At 35.2% G+C, this 21,940-nt stretch overlaps 1 protein-coding gene across 2 annotated transcripts in view; it reads right to left on the bottom strand.

Moving 5' to 3' along the window:
* LOC118745939 (Down syndrome cell adhesion molecule-like protein Dscam2) overlaps nucleotides 1–21,940 on the bottom strand; it is a 274,465-nt gene that overhangs the window by 159,181 nt on the left and 93,344 nt on the right. For both annotated transcript variants that reach the window (XM_036479605.1, XM_036479606.1), the window contains exons 5-6: nucleotides 18,193–18,641; nucleotides 3,544–3,688 (exon numbers count right to left, since the gene is read on the bottom strand). In XM_036479605.1, the coding sequence (XP_036335498.1) occupies nucleotides 3,544–3,688; nucleotides 18,193–18,641 (594 nt within the window). The remainder of the gene's footprint in view (nucleotides 1–3,543; nucleotides 3,689–18,192; nucleotides 18,642–21,940) is intronic.

The following is a 21,940-nucleotide window of genomic DNA, read 5'->3' as shown; positions in this document are numbered from 1 at the left end:
CGGACAAGCACAACTACCAGGCAGCAAACCAAACAGCTTGTCAACCACAACAAGCGCCTCACTGCCGTCACCACATTTTTCTTACTCACCGCGTCGCTAAAAGCCTCCAATGTATGCAAGGATACCCCAAATCAATTGCAGTTTACTACAGAGTAAGATCGAGTAGAAAACCATTTTCGAGAGTGGGCATAGAATATTGATAGCCGCTATCCGTAAGACGAAGTGGCTGTCGTTGCACCGGACACAATGTCTTTCGTTAAGGTCGCAAGCGATAAAATTGTAGTGGCTTAGCATTCATTACATTGCACGACATGTAGCTATCTGGTCAGATGATGTAGAGCTCGAAATATCTTATATATAATACCGCTTACTGCTACCAATCAAGATATCACTCTGTTATAGGTGCGCTCCTTAGAGGTGAAATCCGTATGATAGTGGGTTATTTTGTCGGCTCTTCGGCATGCAAGCGTGTCAAGCGATCTATCGCGAATTTCATTTGCAGGGAAGATAGCCGATTCGGTATCCTCCAGTAGCTCGTTTGACATAATAATGGCATGCACAGGTCTGATAAATTTTTTTTGGCAAACACCAAGCCACCTTCCTATCCTCTCACAATCATCTTGATAACTTTATTTCTGCGGATCACGTCTGCGCTGAATTTACTGAGAGCAATTTCGCCGCTCTTCATTGCAGTGGAAACTCAATTCATTCCGTTTGTATGCTTGATTGAAATCCTCCACAATCTCCGGGCTGAAGTGGCTGCACTGGTAAACAAGCGTAACTTTCTTCGCCGGGTCGTTCCCGTAAATACACGTTATCTAAATTTTGAGACTCGACAACTGATAAAACACCACAAATGGAAAAATGGAAAGAATCCTTAAGAATGCTTAAGCTGTGTTCTACCGTAAAGTCCCAGTCAAACCCAAGAAAGCGCGAGGCCAGCGTGGAAATTTCATTGGCTAACCATTTTCGTGAGATCCGTAAAAATTTGCGACCTATTTCAGCCATCATTTCACATTCCATTCTTCGGTGAATAAAGGTAGGCGCCTTTGCATCTTGCATCTCTTATTTTCACCAATGAATAATAAACAATTCTAAAGCCATTTTGAGTTTTAAAAATTCAAAACAGATGGCAAAAATGCGTATAGTCGTTGCTGAATGAAAAGAGGCGCGTATGGTGTTAGTTTCTCATTTCATCAAAGTTCAAATCACCCTTTACCGCTAGCAAAGATTCTAACTAAAAAAAAAAAAAACAAAATCTGATATTTGAAATTCGAAATTAAGAAATTAATCATTTCAATGGATACCCAATTGAAGTGAAATTGAATTTAACTTATTAAGACTCAATTTCAGATGGCCCATTTAATCTGCGCTTAAACGGCCAATATTGGCTATTTAAATATGATATATGCAAACCTGTGTTTGTACCAAACAACCAAAATTGATATGTAGGTTGTTTTGACAAGATGCCAAACAATAATCAGCTGTTCAGCACAAAATGTAAACAAACAAACAAATGAAAAAACAATTTCAATGAATAAAGAGCAGTGTTGCCTCTTGTTTGGCATATTACAAAAAAAAAATGATCTGAAACATAACGAAAGCTAAATGGCATTTCAATACCAATCCAAAATTAGACTCAAGAGCGGTTTAAATATTTAATTGAAATTGGCCCTAAGTAATTTTAATTTAATTTTTTCAACTGATGGAAATCCCCTTCGAACACGCCAAAAAATTCTAACTGTTCAAACTAAAGATTTCTGTTTCGTGAGACGTACATATTTTAATACTTTCATATACTTAACTTGCATGTTGAAGTTAACTTAATTCGACTTTTCAAACAGGCGGCAACCCTCATCAAAATATTTTCAACTACTATCCTTTTAAACCGGTTCCATCTGGCACACATATGGTGATACAATTTTCCATTAATTCAATTTTAATAGTATTTTTTAAACAGGTGGCAACCCCCCTAAATGTAGTTAAGAAATACTGCAGGTTCTAAACTATTTTGGTTGATATCCATATAGTAAGAGTTTATTAATGGTTTAAAATAATTATACCCGAGCGCACTTGAGCCTAAGGCTTATTATAACTATGTACACATAACATATGTACATATGTTTGTAATGGGCAAAACGAATCGAGTTATAGAAAATGTATACACAAATGATCAGAATTAAAAGGGAAGTCGATTAAGCGGTGACTGTCTGTCCAACCGTCAGCCCGCTTGTGATACGATAACTCAAGTAAAAATCGAGATATCTTAACGAAACTTGGAAAATCTTGAATACTTCAAAATTTAAGGACGGTAATTCACTCAAAACTGATACTAAGAAAATCCCTTGGAAAGAAGTAATATTATTATGGAATTTTTGAAAATGGACATAATACCGCCCACATAAGACTATATAAGTTTATCTCATTATGTCTAACTGAACGTTCTACCATATAGCGGTGGTTTTCTGAAAGCTGGAAAAACTATTTTTAATACATGCACCGGGTATTTAATGTCCGGCTTCGCCCGAACTTTTTTACTTGTTTTATTTTAATTTTTACTGGTGGCAACCCTCTTCGAAGAAGTAAATTCTTATTGCACATCTACACGCCAAGCCTTTAATATGAAAATCCAATGAACGTGGCAGATCTGTTGACCTGGACAAAAATTATCTTTGCGTACTAAACTATATCGTTGCCTGGGTAAAAGTTTGTCGTGTGTTGCCTTTGGCCGGTTTTGGGAAATCGCGATTGAATGTTGGAAAGAAATTTCTCAAATACGCGAATATAGATTTTCTTCAAAGTCTCGGAGAATGTTCAAAGTTTATTTTTAAATAATTATCGTTTAGCTCATGAAGGATTTTATTTAGGAAAACCTTTGTCGTATGCTACATTCAACATATCAACAATTTTGCAACCACTTTATATAACATATGACAAAACGTGAAACAATTTTTTACTATACCATAATTTGTACTCAACACCGCGGAAACTTATGGAGATATCCTAAAATGGAAAACTCCATTTGAAATCTTAGTTTCTTAATTAGGAAATATAGAGATGATCGATTCGTATTCAGCTCCGTTAAAACGCTCGATAAATTTTTAAAATTTGATTGATATAGAATCCGAAATATAAGATTTCGGGAACCGGGAAAAGAACCGTTCCCTCAATTTTGGAGAGTGGGGGGGATTCAGCTATCAGATATTTGTCGGAAATATTGTATCCGCCATTTCGAGTTTTAAATTGTCATGATTATATTCGTAATCAACAACCCCAAAAGCTCCCGAGTAACAAGTTTCGGGTATATTTCGCTTCCAGCTGCAACTACATACAAACATACATACATAATAATAGTTCTCTCCCCTAATACGAATGCTTTAGTTTTCCTACATCCTAAATGAGGTCTTTGATATATGAGCAGCCTGGTAACGCACATATGTACATATTTGAAAATATACACACACATACTTATATGAAGTATAAGTGTAAAAGCACCCACACATTCGCATCGAATGAAGAATATCTTTCAACAAGTTCAATTACCTTCCGTTTGATGGCAGTGGAAATCCGTCCAATGTCCATGAAATTTGCGGTGTTGGATTTCCGGCTGCTGAGCATTTCAAGCTCACAGCCGGTCCCGGCTGCAGTGTTTGTTCGATGAAGCTGTACAGCAGTACTGGCGGTGCATCTACAATGAAAAGTTAAAAAAAAGCAAAGCATCAAAAAAAAATTGTTTGTATGAAAAATTGTGAAAAATATAGAAAATAGCGCAGACAAGTGAATGAGCGGCAAAAGTGAATGGGTGAGCGAATGACTGAGTGCAAATGAATGAATGCAGTGAATGTGAATGACAGAGCGGTGCAACAACAAGGTTATGCATGCAAAGCGCATGCAAAAAATATAATATAATATTTACATATTTGCATATAATATTTAACTTTGCTTTATTTACGTTCATTTATTTGTTTTCACGCTTGGCTTGAACTTACATATACATTCATACATATACTACGTTTATACGCATGCATAAGTCGCTTTAATTCATTTCGCCGCGATTCAAAACATATGTATAAACTGAATTTCAATTCGCTTTGAAACAGCGAAGTGTTTTGGCTCACACTCCATTTCAAATCGGTGGTTTATTTCTCCAGACAGTTAGAAAGAGTGTATAAACACCGCTCTCACTCAAAGCGATTTGGATCAGTATTTAAAAGCTGATTAATAATAATCGTCCTTTTTCTTTGCCACGATTTTATAATGCCGAATAAAACTAGATTTTTATCACTTTCCACTATGTTAACTTATAAAATGTCAAATGAAAACAGCTAATTTTGTTTGCTTTTGAAGACGGTTACTTTGATGCCGATATAAAGCCGTAAGTATAAACACTAGAGCGAAATGTGTACGGTGTCAATGCGCTTTCAATTAAGTCGATTATTCTGTGCGTATAAACGTAGTAATATACACATACATACATAAGTGATATACAGGGTGTGTGTATTAAAATGAATGTACAATATATCTAATACCCTTGGCGAGCTTTTTAATAAACGTTAGTGGTTTGTTATTAGATATGCATTGACCACACAAAAAAATATTATTTTTCGTAGGAGCATGGTTCCAAAATTATGCTCCTCCCAATATACCACGTCTATGGGAGGGGGTGCCATAAACACGCGAGCAGGGACCTTGATCTTGCGATCTTGTTCTCTCGAAAGCACTCAAAGCCTTCTCATCGTTGTTCAACATCGTCCACGTTTTTGAGCTATATAAAAGATCAGGCATGACGATAGACTTCTAGAACGTAATTTTTGTTCATCGAGGGAATTGTCTACCGAGCTCAAAGGAGCAAGAGTAGTTCTTCCCTTGATCTCCAAGCTGACGCTATAGGTAGTATCTGTGTCAAATCTTAGGTAGCCTAAGTCCTTCTTTACTTCAAACCAACAGTGACTTGTGCCTCGAAACGTGTCGACTCTTTATATGTTGCCAGGAGGTTTTTTTATTGTCTACATTCACCGCCAGACCAATTTCTTTAGCTTGTTTTTCTAAACTGGAAAATGCTGCGGTTAAGTCCCTTTGCTTCAGACCGACGATGTCCATATCATCTGCATACGCAAGCAACATCGTTCTTTTGCTATATGTACATATATGATACCGCTGTGACTGGCATTGGCAGCTCTTATTAGGCTTTCCATAATCAGCCAGTCTTCTTCGTGAAACGCGCTACCTGTGTCGCCATTCAGAAGCGTTGAGAAGTGTTCCCTCCACATCTAAAGTGTACTCAGGACATTTTTTTTACTAAATTTCCGTCTTCATCTCTGCAGGAAGGTGCCCCGGTTTGAAACCATTTGATTGCTGCCTTATTTTCTTAATTTTCGAGCCACATTCGTTTCTGCCAGCTCTTTGCATTTACGTCTATTTGCCTCTCGTTTCTTTCTTTTGAATAGACGTAAGTATCCAACCAAATCTTCCATAGCGGTATGAAGAGATTGGAAGATGGACTCCCACTGCTCATTTATATCCGTTCGATGAAGATTTTCTTGTATAGGTAGGATTGAGAGCCGATTGCGAAATTTCTCGGCAGTCTGTTGTGATTGCAGCTTCTCGACAAAGGTGCATGCGGATGTCATCTGTAACAAGGTAGTGATCCGAGTCGATGTTGGCTCGTCGGATAGAACGCGCATCAAGAACGCTCGAAGAGTATCTTCCGCCTATCACAACATGATCTATTTGGTTCTTCGTTCTTTGATCAGGGGACATCCAAGAGGCTTTTTGGATGTTTCGATGCTGGTGTCTCGTACTACTAGCTACAATGTTCCATGCCGCGGCAAAGTCGATCAGCCTCCCTCCGTTATCGAAGGTATTGTCGTGAAGGCTGAATTTTCCGAATGTTGGACCAAAAATGCCTTCCCTTCCCACCCTGGCGTTAGGAGTGGCCCGGCTCGGTGCCACTAAGTTATTTGCAATCGTATGCTGCGAATGCCGAATTATACTAAAGCCAGCCTTTCGACATAAGTTACTATTTCATACGAACACAGATAAATTCCCTATAATCGCTCTTAGAACTGCTCTTTAGTTTAATCGTCCTTCTTCTCCGTCGTGTCGTGCGCACAAAGGTTGTTTAATTGAACTTTGATGCGGATCATGGCGAATCGTTCACTGATGGGAGTTAATCTGGAGACGAGCTGATAAGCAAAGATTTTTGCTATAAAAATGTCAGCGTGAAAAATGTCTATATTTTTGAATTAAAAAAATTGGCCTTTTCATTTATTTTATTTGTGTAACTGCTTGTACAAACGAGGCTGCATAAACTTCGTTTATTTTTTTCAGTAAAATATAAAAATATTGGAAGACATAAAGGCCCGGTTTCCATATTTGATCAGGAGGGTTTTATTTAACGATGGATGTGTTGCCCAGTTTAAGGGCAAGCATATAGTAATTTAAAAACATCTGCTTTGTTACCTCCAAATTGGCTCTACTGTAGGTTTAATTCTTTGACACCCTGTACTACAAGAATAAGTTAGTCGTCGACTTGGTTTAGTTTTTTTTTCAACGCCACTGATTTCGAATTTGTCACCTCTTTGATTACTGCATATACATATATAAATATATATATATTAAAAAGTACACATTTATTTATAAATATACTGCCATTTCAGCTGCTTTTATTTATTCGCATTTATTTTGAGCTGCAAAAAAAGATTCTGCAAATTTGCATGTCTCTTCAGAGCCAATTTAAATAGTATTTGTTTACCAATCAAGAGCATTGACCAGCTCAATTATCGACAATTTTGATGAAAAGAAACTACAATGAAATTTAATGAATGCAATTTTCTGAATAAGAGTCAAGTTTTTTGCTATTAATTACCTATATTTTATGAATTTTATTTGATATGCAAATATGCAAAATATCTCCACACCCTTTTTGACTTTATCGTCACAAGACACGATTAAAGGCGCGAGGTCCAAAGTTGAAGAAAGGCGTCTAGATTTGACGGCGAAGAAAGACGCGTAAGCTTATTTTTGCGGGTCCACTATGTTTGCGGGTGTAATTGTATGTACATTTCCCAAAGAGGTTTGGGTCATGATACTAAAGTGACAGTACTTGGCTAGGTACATATAAGTCTATGTTTCGCCGAAGTTTTTTTACGCGTATTTTTTCGTCAAATCGTCCTTTTTTGCCGCGAAAACAATAGCGCGCCTTTATTCATGTCTAGTGACGATATGTATTGCTGTGAAATTATAATTCTTGGAACTTGTGCGGAGTTTACATTAAGCCCGGTCGCGATCGTTATGTTTTGTAGTATTTCCGTAGCTCTCCGCAGTCTTTCTTCTTTAAGACAAAATATACAGAGGGCCTAGTTAAGGTGCCAAGAGTACAATCTATGAGAGAATTCTATAAATCTGGTTTTAAAAATTTAACTGTATGAAAATTAATTGATTGCTTAGAGGAAAAGTCTACCGCTAAGTGTTAGCAACGGCACCAAAAAAAAAGAAGTAATCAAAGGACCATAGACGTCATAGATGAAAGTAATAAAGAAGGCAGGATTCTGCGGTACCAATTGAAGTGGGCCAAACTGATATTGCCAAAAGTAGAGCTACAGTTTAATCAGGAGAACCCGTATCCGCTCTAAACTTGTACGACGCTTGCAGGTGCCTCGCACAAGTCTGCTATCGATAAAATACTGGCTAAAGCCCATCCAGGAGTTTAACTCAAAAGAGCTTGCGTAACATTTACACCAACGAACCCAATGAAAATGAGAGGCATGTGCAGTGTGGAGAATACGGAGCAAATGGATCGCACAGCAATATATTAAGTTTGCATTTAACGTTATTCGGCTTAAAGGTTCATTGAAGTCTCAACGTATGTTCATCTGCTTGAGATACTACACCCAGAAAAAGGTTTAGCTATAATAACCAAGATTTGGTTATAGTGATCAAGTGGCATAGTTGGATATGGCGAAATAAATATATAGTTCACGAAAGTCTGCAATTTACTTAAGACTTCTAGTTGGGACAAATGTATATTTGTTAATAATTACAAAACGACTACCTTGATTGGACAATATTGTTAGTTGAATAAAATCATTGTTGAGCAAATATAAACAATGCTTTGGTTGATACAAGTTTTCAATTAATCTTGTGAACTTGCCGTAGACTTGAATCAGCTAACCGTTTATTATTGGGAAAAAAGTTTCAGTTTGACACAAATAAAAATTTACTCGATGTTTGTTGTGTTTACTTTCTTCTTTTATTTGCATATATTAAGCATAACAATACGTACATATTCACATAAGTTAGTTACTAAAGTAAATAATACATATGTATATGGTGGTAAAAATTTCCTAAAAAACAACGATGAAACAGGAGCAGTCGTGCGAAAACCCAGGTCAATATCTGCTGGAAGTATACTGCTTTGCTTTTTCCTTAGCTAAATAGACACTTTCAAATTATAATTCACATGAATTATATATCCACTGAAAAACCCCGGTTGGAATCAAACTTTATATTTTTAATTAAACTTTAAACTATGCGCGCACCGAAACAACCCGCGATGATAGCAAAACTGAAACTGTGACAAACAAGTATGGGCATGTCATAGCACACATGGCGCAGCGATCGACATGCCATAGCTTACTGAGCGCTCTGGGACCACATGCGTGTTTCACCCATATACGAACAGCGGTAGCGGAGCAATGATTTCCACGCACAATGCAATGGTCGGCATACTAGCGCATTCAAACGATTCAATAAGTGGGACTGTGTGCATTGCTCAGCTGGCGCTCTTCGTATGTGCTCAGAGAGCGCTCAGCATTCTTTAGGGGTGGCTCACAAGCATGAATATGTTCCACTCTCAAACCAAATCGTGGTTGCCTCAACTAAGATTTGGTAACTATGACTAAACCACGTGTTGAAAGAAAGCTTATCTGCATTAGCAGAGCTTAATAACATCCTTTTATGAACCATACGTTAAGTTGAATGGAATTTGTAGAAATATGCTTCAAAGAAATATTTATTAGTATTAACCAAACCCTTCAACTAAATTAACGATTTGTTACAACCTAGATGAATATTAGAAGCTTTAATATATTTAGTTATAACAACCAATCGATGGTAATAGTTCCCAATCCTTGGTAACAGTTCCCAAATATTGTCAAAATTCGGGAACTAAATATCTTTAGTTGTCGAAACTAATCCTTTTTCTCAGTGTACAAGTGACAATTTTTCTAGGATAACGCGACTCACTATATGTATATTTGGGCACCTTCTTGAGATCTGCCCAATAAAAAGACTTACGTAAGAGCAACGCCGCTGTCGGTCGCTGTGGTGTAGTGGTAACCCTGGTGAAAGCAACATCGCAAAAATATAGAAAAAAGGTTTTTTCTTAACAGCGGTCGTCCCTCGGCAGGCAATGGCAAACTTCCGAGTGTATTTCTACCATGAAAAACCGCTTCTCATAAAAATACAATCGCCGTTCGGAGTCGGCGTAAAACTGTAGGTCCCTCCGCTTTGTGTGACAACATCAAGGCGCACGCCACAAATCGGAGGAGAAGCTCGGCCAAACACTAACATATGTGTTCACATGCCGTTGAATTTGCTCGAATAGTCCCAAGAACCGAATAGGAAACGTTGTTGAACTATCTGTTTATTGGATGAAATCTATATTGTATGAAACGTATTAGTAATTACTAATTCCTCATCACTGAATTGGTTGAAAAAATCCTGGCCAGGACAATTTTAACTAATATTCAAAAATGATTTTTTTTTATACCCGAGCGCACTTGTGCACAAGGGTATATTAATTTTGTTCACATAACGGTTGTTTGTAACAGCCAAAACGAATCGAGATAGATATAGACAAATGTATACATAAATGATCAGGATGAAAAAAGAAATCGATTAGGCCATGTCTGTCTGTCCGTCCGTCTGCCCGTCTGTCCGTCAGTCCGTCCGTCCGTGTACACGATAACTCGAGCAAAAATTGAGATATCTCAACGAAATTTGGTCTGTAGGTTTCCCTTAATCCAAGGTAGGTTGGTATTGAAAATGGGCGAAATCGAACTTTAACCACGCCCACTTCCCATATAACGGTAATTTCCAGAAATACGAAAACTGCGATATTTTAGTAACTACTGAAGATAATTCACTCAAAATTGATATTTACAATAATTTTTAGACGAAAAATAAGAATGTTATAAATTTTTGGAAAATGGGCGTAGCCACGCCCACTTATGGTTACATGTGTATATCTTGGTAACCGCTGCACCAATTTCTTCCAAACTTGGGACAGTTGTTGGCCTTCGCATAACATACCAAATGGCCGAAAATTTTTAAAATCGCTCAATAACCACGCCTACTTCCCATATAACGGTAATTTTCAGAAATACGAAAACTGCGATATTTTAGTAACTACTGGAGATTATTCACTCAAAATTGATATTTATAATAAGTTTTAGACGAAAAATAAGTATATTATAAATTTTTGGAAAATGGGCGTAGCCACGCCCACTTATGGTTACATGTGTATATCTTGGTAACCGCTGCACCAATTTCTTCCAAACTTGGCACAGTTGTTGGCCTTGGTACAGCATAAAAAACCGCCGAAACTTTTTAAAATCGGACAATAACCACGCCCACATCCCATATAACGGTAATTTAGAGAAATACAAAATCTTCGATAAATCATTAAATATTGAAGCTAATTTATTCAAAATTGATGCTTGCAACAATTCTTTACCAAGAAATACGTTTATGGTAAAATGTTGGAAAATGGGCGTGGCACCGCCCACTTATGATCACATATAAGTATATCGGTAACCGTTCTACCAATTTGTACCAAACTCGGTATGGTTATTGTACTTGCCACGTGTAAGCAAAACGTTGAAAATTATTGAAATCGGACTAAAATAACGGCCGATTCTCATATAACGGTAAATTTAAGAAATGCTTGAAACATCAATACTTCGAAATTGAAGGACGCTAATTTACTCAAAATTGATACACCTCGGCTTACCATCTAGCGGAAGGTTTCGGAAGGGTGAAAAAACATATATTTAATACTTGCGCCGGGTATTTAATGTTCGGCTCCGCCCGAACTTAGACTTTCTTACTTGTTTTAATTGTCCACTCATTTTTTTAATGAACAAATTATAAACCGACCAAAAGTATAAGCTGTATGGAATATGAAAATGTTGGGTTGTCTGTTACTTTACTAGCCTACTTATTGAGTTGGCAGATGTAAACAGGTAGGTTAAGTTAGGTTATTGTTAACACACTTAGACATTATTTAGAGTTACACAAATTCTTTGAACTGTAACAATAGGTTTTCTATATTAATCTAAAGGGAGCCCTGGCTGCAGGGCTGCCAACTTGGCTCAAACCGTGCCATTTTGGGCCCAATTTTACCTCAAATGGCACTTAATTTTTTAACTCGGCACAAAGTGCCAAAATGGCACTTTTGAAAAATAGTTATATTTCAATACATTTTTGTGAAATCCTTTGCGTGCACTTCTTTTTATGGAATAAAATTTTCTAATTTCCATAGTGTATTCAACTCGTTTATCTTACTTTGGCATTGGACTTTTGTTTTAGGAATATGTTTCTAATTTTAATGCGAAATAGGAAGAACTAAAAAGAATGGCATCTTTTTTGGCACTTTTATTTTTCTATTTGGCACACTTTGGCACCTTTTTATCCTCAATATGGCACTTCATAGCTAAATGTAGTTGGCAGCCCTGGCTGGCTGCTTACAACAAAGTTCCACTGGCAGCTGATGTCCATTCCGTAGAGCTTTTCGGGAGTGTTGATGAAATGCGCACCGAGATGCTTAAACCTTAGTCTAGCAAAGGCCGGACAACTCAAAAGGAAGGGCTGAGATGATTCCACCTCTTCTTGCAGACAGCTGTGACAGTAGGGATCATTGACCATACATCCTTGACTACATCTGTAAGAACCGAGATCTGTCGCTTAGCCAACTGCAGGAGCTCCCTTGACAGTCCGCGTTCAACAACTGACCAGAAAAACCTTGCAACTTTGCATGTCGGGGTTTCCGCCCAACGCTTGCTGAGCCGACTGTGAGCCCATCTGTCTAGTAGTAGGCCGCAGAATGACAACGGGACTCCTATGCCCTCCCTGTCCGAGGTGATGGCCTCGAGGGTGACCTGCCTATGAAACATCTATTTTGAATATTTAATAAAAAATATCCTGGCCAGAATTTTTTCAGCCAATCCACTCAGCAAATCCACAACTCAGAATGCACACAGAGCTTGTATTTACCTTTCAGCAAAAGCTGGAGCCAATTTTCATTATAATTACGTTCAGAAATGGTTTCTCGCATTTTCTGACGAACGTGTAATTTTGAGTTGTTTCACTTTTGAAGATTGTGTGCTATATGGGTGAAGGTCGTTTCTTATTCGGATCTTGTAATAGAATAACTTATTTTTTAACCGACAAAGTTTCTTTTGAAACTAACTGCGGTGCATTTTTTCTAAGTCTGCAAGCAAGTGGACAACCCTCGAGTATAGGCCAAACCTCGCATTTTCGGTTGTTCATGTAGGGTTATTTAAAAAATCTGAGCTGATATAGCAATTCAGAGTTCAGATTTGACCCAAAATATATTGGAAAAGTTTAGCTCAGAAAAGTTTACTCGTAGATTGGTTTAATGGAATGCTTCTATATACTATGTACGTATCTATATATATACGTATATACAAACAATCATAGTGCTAAACTATACCGAAATAAGTAATTTTTAAGCAAAAAACAAAACTGATTTCAATTCTCATATAAAAATTTAGGAGTACCGTTATTTTTTTAACACGATTTATATGGGACCACTTCTGAGACACTACCTTTCCGATGCAAAAATAATTATCGAAATCGGTTAACGTGGTCCAAAATACATAAAATAAAATAAAAATAAAAATAAAAATAAAACAATAAATATTCCGTCGAACTGATAACCTCCTCCTTTTTTTTTGGAAGGCGGTTAAAAACATTCGGACATAGTTCGTGTTTTCAGAACTTTTGTTAAAATTTCAAAAATTCTGTATACATATATTTCAGTACTGTCAATCTATAAATTTACCAAGCAGGTGTTACGTAACTTAAAGTATAGGCAGCTTATTGAATAGCAAAGATTTTCGCAGAGCTATTATGTGGTTAGCTGATTCACCGTTTACCACATCCGTTATGTTTACGAAAGCTTAATTACCACTACACCTAGGGCAATTTATTGGCAACTACCAGCTGCCGAAAGCCACTTATTTGGCCAATGACCTCTATATGACCTTACACAAGTGCAAAACTGCTGTTGTGCACAGCAATCTCAGAGTGGAAATGCACTGGCATATAATTGTATTGGCGAGTGTGTTGGTACAAATTTGTGTTGACGGTAGTATATAATGGTGTGTACTTATTACACGCGCTTGTGTGTACATTAGGGTGGTAAAAAACAAGAGTTTGAATTTTAATGCTCTCACCCCTTAGGATCATTGTAGCCAGAACTTTTTCGACCACCCACCTTATTTGCCAAAAACCAGATAGCTGAATTTTGTCAACTAAAAATCAATTTTTTTATTTGAATAAATCACAAGTAGAAAGACTAGTAAATTCATTAAATTCTGTACTCCGTAAGGAAAATTTCAAGTTTTGAAATAACGCAAATAACACAAAAAACGCCGAAACGCATAAACTTAATTTTGGATCGTAGATTACGGCTAGAACTTTTATTCAAAAATAGCTCTTTAACAGTTTTTTTTTAATTTTATTTAATTACTCCTTAAATAACAGTTATTTCTGATTTTCATTCTATAAACCAGAATTAACAATTATGTTTAATTTTTATCTAAACAATCTGCAAATAACTGTTATTTTTTATTTTAATTATTTGCCTTAGATAATAGTTATTGAAGACTTTTTTTATAAAAGTCATAAATAAGGATCAGTCAGTGATTTTTACTTCTAACAATCTTAGAAGTCAAAATTTTTGATTCTTATGAAGGCCATAGTAAATTTAAACACATTAGTTATATAAGGGCAAAGGTAAAGGGGAATATGTAGATGAAGAAAATGATAAACATAAAAGTAAAAACAGAGATAAATGTAAAGAAAAAGATGAGGATGGGGATACCGATAAAAGTAAAGATGAAGACAGAGGAAGAAAGATTATAATAAAGGTAATTATAGAGAAAAAATATCGATAGAGTCAGAGAGACTGAGCCTGGGAACTATTTTGGGATTTTAGAGATTTCCGGGATTCTCGGGACTTATCGATATAATAATATTAATAATATTTTTATCATTTTTTATCGACATTTTTATTGATTTTGTTATCAAAATTTTTATCGATTTTGTTATCGACATTTTTATCTATTTTGTTATCGACATTTTTATCGATTTTGTTATCGGTATTTTTTAACGATATTTTTATTGGTTTTGTTATCGATCTTTGTATCTATATTTTTAATGACATTTTTATCGATTTTGTTATCGAAATTTTTATAAATTTCGTTATCGATATTCTCATCGATTTTGTTATCTACTATTTATCAATTTCGTTATCGATATTTTTTATCCAGTTTGTTGTCGGTACTTTTATCGATTTCGATATCGATATTTTTACAGATTTTCTATTAAATTTTTGTGATCGATTTTGTTATCTATATTTTTATCGATATTCTTATCGATATTTTTATCGCTTTTTTTATCGATATTTTCGTCGATATTTTTTTCGATTTTTGTATCGATATTTTTATCGAACTTCTAATCGATTTTCCTACCAATAACATTATCGATTTTGCTATTGCAATTTTTATCGACTTTGTTGTCGATATATTTATCGGTTTTGTTATCGATATTTTGTTGTATTGCATAATATTGTATAATAATAATAATAATAAATATTGTATAACTGCATTTTTGATTTTTCTCTCTGACGTCAAGATTTTTTTTAAAGGGCTTTGAAATTTCCAGGATATGACTGAACAAAAAAATTATTTAAGAGATTTGGTGCATTGTAGAGTATCAATATGGGTATCAGTTAAAAGGAATAGTGCTGTAGAATTAAAAATATCCTTGTATAGTACTGTATTCTTTAATATTATCGTTGAATATCCTTGGAAATTTCCAATATTTATTTAAAAAAAAAATGTATGTCAAGGACTTATATGTAAACTACCACATCCTCGAAATTCGTCCTTCCAACTTTATTAGTTTTAGATAAACAAATTTTACACTTCTCTTTATAAGATATTGATAGTTACAATATACATAAATTAAGATACTAGAATCATTACACTGTACAGCACTCCGCTGGGTATTGGACCAAACCAATTTTTTTAAGAGATTGAGTCATAGGTAAAAAAGTAATTTCTCCGTTTTTCGAAGTTAGCCTCCGAAATCGAGATATCGGCCTTCGAAGTTCGAAATAGGATCTTTGATAAACAATTATTTTTTATTATTATATATAAGTAACTAAAAAACTAAAAAAGTCGAAGACGCCTTTTGCTCTTGTTTAAATGGTTTATAACATTATTTAGGCAATCTTATATTACAGGTGCTATAAGAGGCAAAGGTCGCGTCCTTGAAAAATTAAAAACCTTATATTTCAAACAATTTTGAACTGATTTTTAAAAAGTTGGTATCGTTGTAAACGATTAAACCCCCTCCTTCTCTTCTGATATGCATATTTGTATACTTTGCATGTAAAAATTTAAGAAAAAACATTTAAAAGGAAAAAATACCTTTTTCTATAAAAAAAAATAAATAAATTAACAACGAAGTTACTAACCGACTTTAAGAATTTGGTATCGTTGTGGTGGTGTGCGTATTTGTATACTTTGTATATAAAAATTTGACAAAGAAATTACCGATTTTTAAGAATTTGGTATCGTTGTAAAGGTGATTGAACCGTTTCTTCTGGTTGGCATATTTGTTTACTTCGTGTATAAAAATTTGAGAAGAAACACTTGAAAGCAAAAATTTTATTTTTTTATAAAGAAAAATATTTTAAACAAAAAAATTACTAACCGATTTTTTTAAAATTTGTATCGTTGTAGAGGCTACCAGAAAACTTATACTTTCGTAAACTCAAAAATTTCTTTTTATATACACAAAAAAAAATATAATTAAAAACATTTATTCCCTATAAATAAACTCTTGCCCCCTAGATGAAAGGCTGACTACGCCCTTGTATACAAAACAATTAAAGTATTAAACCATAGTTATATCATACGGTCAGTTTGTTCTTTTAGAGTGCATACATGGTTCCATAATAATGATTCCAGTATCTTCATTTATGTATATTGCAACTATCAATATCTTATAAAGAGAAGTGAAATTTTTTTATCTAAACCTAACAAAGTTAGGAGGACGAAATTCGAAGATGTGGTAGTTAACGTATAAGTCATTGACATATATTTTTTTCAAAAATAAATATTGGAAATTTCCAAGGATATTCAAGGATAAAATTTTGAAAGGACATTTCAATACTTATTCATCCTGGTGCACCCAAAAATTAATTTCTTTTGTATTCTACAGAATTTTTCCTTTTAATTGATACCCATACTGTTATTCTACAATGCCCCGCATCTTTTGAATAATTTTTTTATTCACTCATATTCTAGAAATTTCATAGTCCTTTTAAAAAAAATCCTGACGTCAGACAAAAAAGCTAAAAACGCAGTTTTACTATATTTGGCCCCCTGGTTTGTGAATATATTGATTTTTTCGTGTGTAAAATTGACTGTCGCACGGTGATATCAATTGATTTCAGAACAAGGTTTACACTTTCGTTTGTTGCCTAGTGCACATGGTGTTTGAAAATATTCCATTTTCCCTTACCTTAAACCTTTTACTGTGCGCTACAACGATGTTTTGTAATTAAGGCAGATTCGAATATGCGCTCTTTGGGAAGGCAATATCTGTAATATTTGCCCCATGTGTTGGTACTATATCCAAACATAAATGCGTGTTAAGCAAACTGTGAAACAATTCGTTATTCTTTAAGTGCTGCGAATAAAATTTCATACTGAAATTTAAGAAATGCATAACAAAAATTCTATGAAGACGGCTTTAATGATTTATGTGCGTTTTTTTTCTACTTTTACGGTACTTCAAGAAACTTACCTATGAAAAATAAAATATATACATTTACATCTTTAAAATTGAAGAAACTAGTTTCCACCATTCATTTGTGGAAGTGGAAAGCCATATCTCTCACACATTTTCTCTGGCTAAACTTTTCTTAATTTAACCGGTGCTTGCTTAACTTACATCGTCTTATTTATTGGCATAAAAATGTAGTTAAATACACACCGTTTCGCTATTGAAAGCGCACCATATATTGGCATTTTTATTTTGATGTTATTTAATTTTTGAAATTTTTTTATAAAAATATAGTTTATTCTTTTACCGCATAAATCTAGGTTTCAGACTTTGTACAATATTAAAAAAAAAAACAACATCAAAAAACTTTCGTAAAAATTTCCAGTATTTCAATTAGAATTTAATGGGCTACAAATCAAAATACTTCTAAGAAATCTAATTAAAAAGCAAAACAAAAAATTAATTTTTAAATTTAGTCAATATTTGGTGCGCTTATGATTTTGACACGTGGTGTACATACATATGTGTACATACATGCACATGCTAACGCGCACAAGCATACACACATATATTTGTAATATTTTTTTCGAATGCTTGCAGTTAAATAGTGATTATTCGAAATTTATTGTTATGAATATTAATGTCTGACGCCTTCGGGCAAAACGGATATAAGAATAATTTCCATGGTCATTACTCCATACAAAATGAAATAATTTCCGTTCAGCTCCATAAGTACATATTGAAATAAGCTTGTGCATTTAAGCAACAAAGTGCAAAATAGCAACAACACATACCGGAAATTGAACGAAAAGCCATTATTCAGCATCGTTCAACCAAAATGGCGTTCACCACAATTCAGACAAATTTTTAAGCAATTATTATGAAGCAACAACATACATGCATATTTACCAACATTTTGGTATACTGGCAACACAAATAAACACACATATACATAAACATAACACCACACTAATACTTATGAATCAAAAAAATAGTAACTGGTCGTATAAAGGTCAGTGAATGCTAAATTGAGTAATATTTCTAAATAGATATTGAATCTACAAATATTTACGAGTAGATATTTACCTCCTAACTGCAGCTCCGCCGTCGCCTGAAAGGTGTCGCCCTCCGGCCGCCGCACCACACATTGATACATGCCACGATTTTCCCGACTCACACGCGTCACCATCAAAGTGTCTTCTATGCGACCCGATGATGGCAGTTGTCGTCCATCCTTGTACCACAGTATATTTTGCATGCCCACCGGACTGCCATTACTCGTGACAATGCAACGAAATTCGGCATTACCGCCCATATGTACGCTCAGTATGTTCGGTGAGATCTCCACTTGTATGGGTGTGGCCACTGTGAGGCGCAATTCGGCGCTCGCTTCACCGCCCACATTGCTGGCAGTACATTTGTAGACACCTGAATCTTCGCTAGTTACCGCCTCGATGGCGAGTATTGGACCGAGTAGACGCACGCGTGGACCACTAAGCACGGGCAATGGGCCGGGACCGTTGTGCGTGTACCAGCTGGAAGTAGAAAAAGTGAGAAATAAAATGTTTATAAATTATTACAGAGTCCATGCATTTGCTTCTATTTATCAATAAGCCGCTTATCTTGTGAATTTAATGGGCATAAAATGTGTTAATTAATTTGGTATAATGCAAAATGCGAAAAAATTTCTACGATTTTATGCTATATGAAATACAAGTTGTTTATGTAAGTATCGTTTGCATTTTTCCTACAATACGCAATTCCATTAAGTGCTGGCAAATTTGCATTCGTGCAGCACTTCATTTTTAATTGAAAATTGTGTGTTTACGTAAATACACGCATGCACTCTTATTTGCTTGGGTAAAAACCAGTGCAATACGTCGTATTTGTATTTATTATCATTTCTTTTAATGTGTGCTACCAGTACTTTTTGCACCTTTCTGAAACAGGTACATATTCTGTGGTTACTGTTGACTTTTTGTCACGATTGGTGGGCTGTTTCACACAAATAATAGGAAAATGGTTACTTGAAATAATTTGAAATTTTTCTTAAGCAAAAAGTTATAGAAGTTATGCTCAAACTACCTGGAAATAAATTTTATAAGTATTTCATACAAGGTCATACTAAAAATATTGTTCGAAGCACTAAAGCACACAAATATATTAAGTAGTAAAAAATACATTGGACTTCATGCATAGAAAGCGAGCTTAAGTTCCGACTCGATTTGCAGTACAAATTCCATTCAAATGGAAATAGCGTCAACAATGCTTCAAGTATGTCGATTCATAGAAAAAAATGTTGTTCTTACAATAAACATTGCCCAGTAGGTGTTGTTTTTTAAGAGATGAATAAGGTTATTGCCTAGTCCTCAGTGTTGTGATATTAATCCACACACAATCATGAACTATTAATTAATTAATCCCAACGGCTTTTTACCCTCCATTCCCGCCCAACCGACACGAGGGGCTCAGTCCGCATGACGTACGTAACCTTTTTTGTTTTAGTTTTTTGGTGCCGAGTAGTGGAAACAGGAGTTTGTTAAGTGTCGAGATCTAAAACTATTCAGCTACAGAATCAAATTCATCAGCTGATTGGATATGCTAAAGATAGTATTTCAATTACTGAGAGTGGAAATAATAGTTTTCTTTATAGTAAAAGTCGAGTCCGATACATCAAACGTGCTGGAATGACAGTTCAAATCCTGACATGAACCACGGAATGATTCGTTTAGTTCAAAATTAATTTTGCATGGCTTTAAAAATAGAGGTCGAAAGTGTCTTGACACTCGAGAAGGAACATTAAAATTTACCTCAGCCAGGAGGGCCGGGCTATTAATCAAGCCTGTCATTAATTTTATGATAAATATTATACCTAGCATTTCTCTACGGCTTGCGAGTGTAGGCAAATTTATGAGCTTTAGACGACTTGTGTAAGGGGGGAGATTGTAATCTGAATCCCAGTTAAAATTACGCTATGCAAAAAGCAAGAATTGTTTTTGAATTGACTCAATCCTTTCTGAATGAACTTGGTAGCGGGTATTCCAAACAATAGATCCGTATTCTAGTATAGGTCTAACTAAACTGGTAAAAAGAGTTTTTGTAACATAAGGATCTTTGAACTCTTTTGACCATCGCCTTACATATGCAAAAACGCCTTGGCTTTATTGATTGTGACATTAATATGATGGTTGAAATTGAGTTTGGAATCCATTGTGATACCAAGATAACAAAATTGGACACCTACCCCAAGTTATAATTTGATATTGAATAGACCGCTAGTTGAACAGCCCTCCGAGAGAAACATATAACTTTACATTTTTGAAGGTTTAGTGGCATATAGGTTGTATTACACCAACTAACCACGTTGTTCAGATCCGCTTGTAACAAAGACCTTTCTTCGCTAGAGGACAATGTTTTAAAAAGTTTCACATCATCGGCATACATTAAAATTTCTGAATGTTTTACTATAGAAGAAATATCATTAATGAATATCAGGAACAGAATCGGAACAAGGTGGCTTCCCTGAGGAACCCCTGAAGAAACTTTAATGATGTTGGAAGAACAATTATTAACAATAACTCTTTGTGTTCTATCAGAGGGGTAAGATGAGATCCATTGAAGAAGACTGGGCTGAAAGCCGATTAGGTCGAGTTTACGGATGAGTAACGAGTGACATACTTTGTCAAAAGCTTTAGTTAAATCGTTGTATATTACGTCGGTATGAGCATTTTCTCTAAAACCGTTTGAGACATGAGTTGTAAACTCCAATAAATTAGTCATAGTAGATTTTCCTTTAGAAAACCCGTGTTGAGATTGTGTAATTGAAGAAGATATAGAATATGTCAGCTGGTTAACAATAATTGCTTCGAATAATTTGGGGATAGCGGAGAGCGTTGCCGTTTTGTGGTATTATGAAAGACTCCTTCCAGGCTGACGGAAAAACGCCATGTTTAAGTGACAAATTGAATAGAGTTGTTAAAGGCTCGCAGATGTTCTCAGCGCAGTTTTTAAGAAAACAGGTCGGAATATGATCAGGTCCAGGCCTAAATGACGCTTTTAAGGTTTTTAAAGAGTGTAAAACTTCATCGGAAGATATTACTGGAATATAAGCAGAGTTGATTGGACAAAGCTCGTCCACTTATAGGGAAGTCTACAGAATAATTGGACCTAAAGAACCGAGCAAACATGTTGGCAATGAGTTGGCTGTCGCTAGATACAGTGTTGCGATAATGCATAGCGGACGGAAAACCATGTGCCTTACGCTTTGAATTTACGAAACCATAAAATGATTTAGGATTTTTAATTAAATTCTTCTTAATTTTACATAAATATGAATTATAACATTTCTTATTTAATGCAAAGTAGCTATGCCGCAAAACTGAGTACCTTAGGTAATCACTGTGTAAGCCCGTTCTTTTATACAGTTTAAAAGAGTGCGACTTTTTATTTTTCAATTTTTTAAGCTCTTTAGTGAACCATAATTGTATTGGTTCTTCATGGACAATATTACGTTTTGGCACATACTTTCGTAACAAATTCAAAACAGTATCATTAAAGTGCTCAACGCTATGCTCTACGTCATCTCTATACATTGGCCAAGATAACTTTGAAAGTTCTTTGTTAATTTTCCAGAAATTTGCTTTCGCAAAAACATATCTAGTACTTGAACTTGACTTATTATTATGTAATTCATTTACGATTTCGTAGCTTAACTCAAGAGAAGGATGGTATGCATCATCCGGCAAAACTAGGGGATCACACAAGACCTTTCCAAACTTATTTGGACATATATTTATTTGTTTGAGGCAAAGTTCAGCCATTTCCTCCAGAAATA

The sequence above is a fragment of the Rhagoletis pomonella genome, unplaced genomic scaffold, assembly GCF_013731165.1.
Source record: "Rhagoletis pomonella isolate Grant_MI unplaced genomic scaffold, Rhpom_1.0 Rhpom_scaffold_00010, whole genome shotgun sequence".
Classification (NCBI taxonomy): domain Eukaryota; kingdom Metazoa; phylum Arthropoda; class Insecta; order Diptera; family Tephritidae; genus Rhagoletis; species Rhagoletis pomonella.
This window is presented reverse-complemented; position numbering and strand designations above follow the sequence as displayed.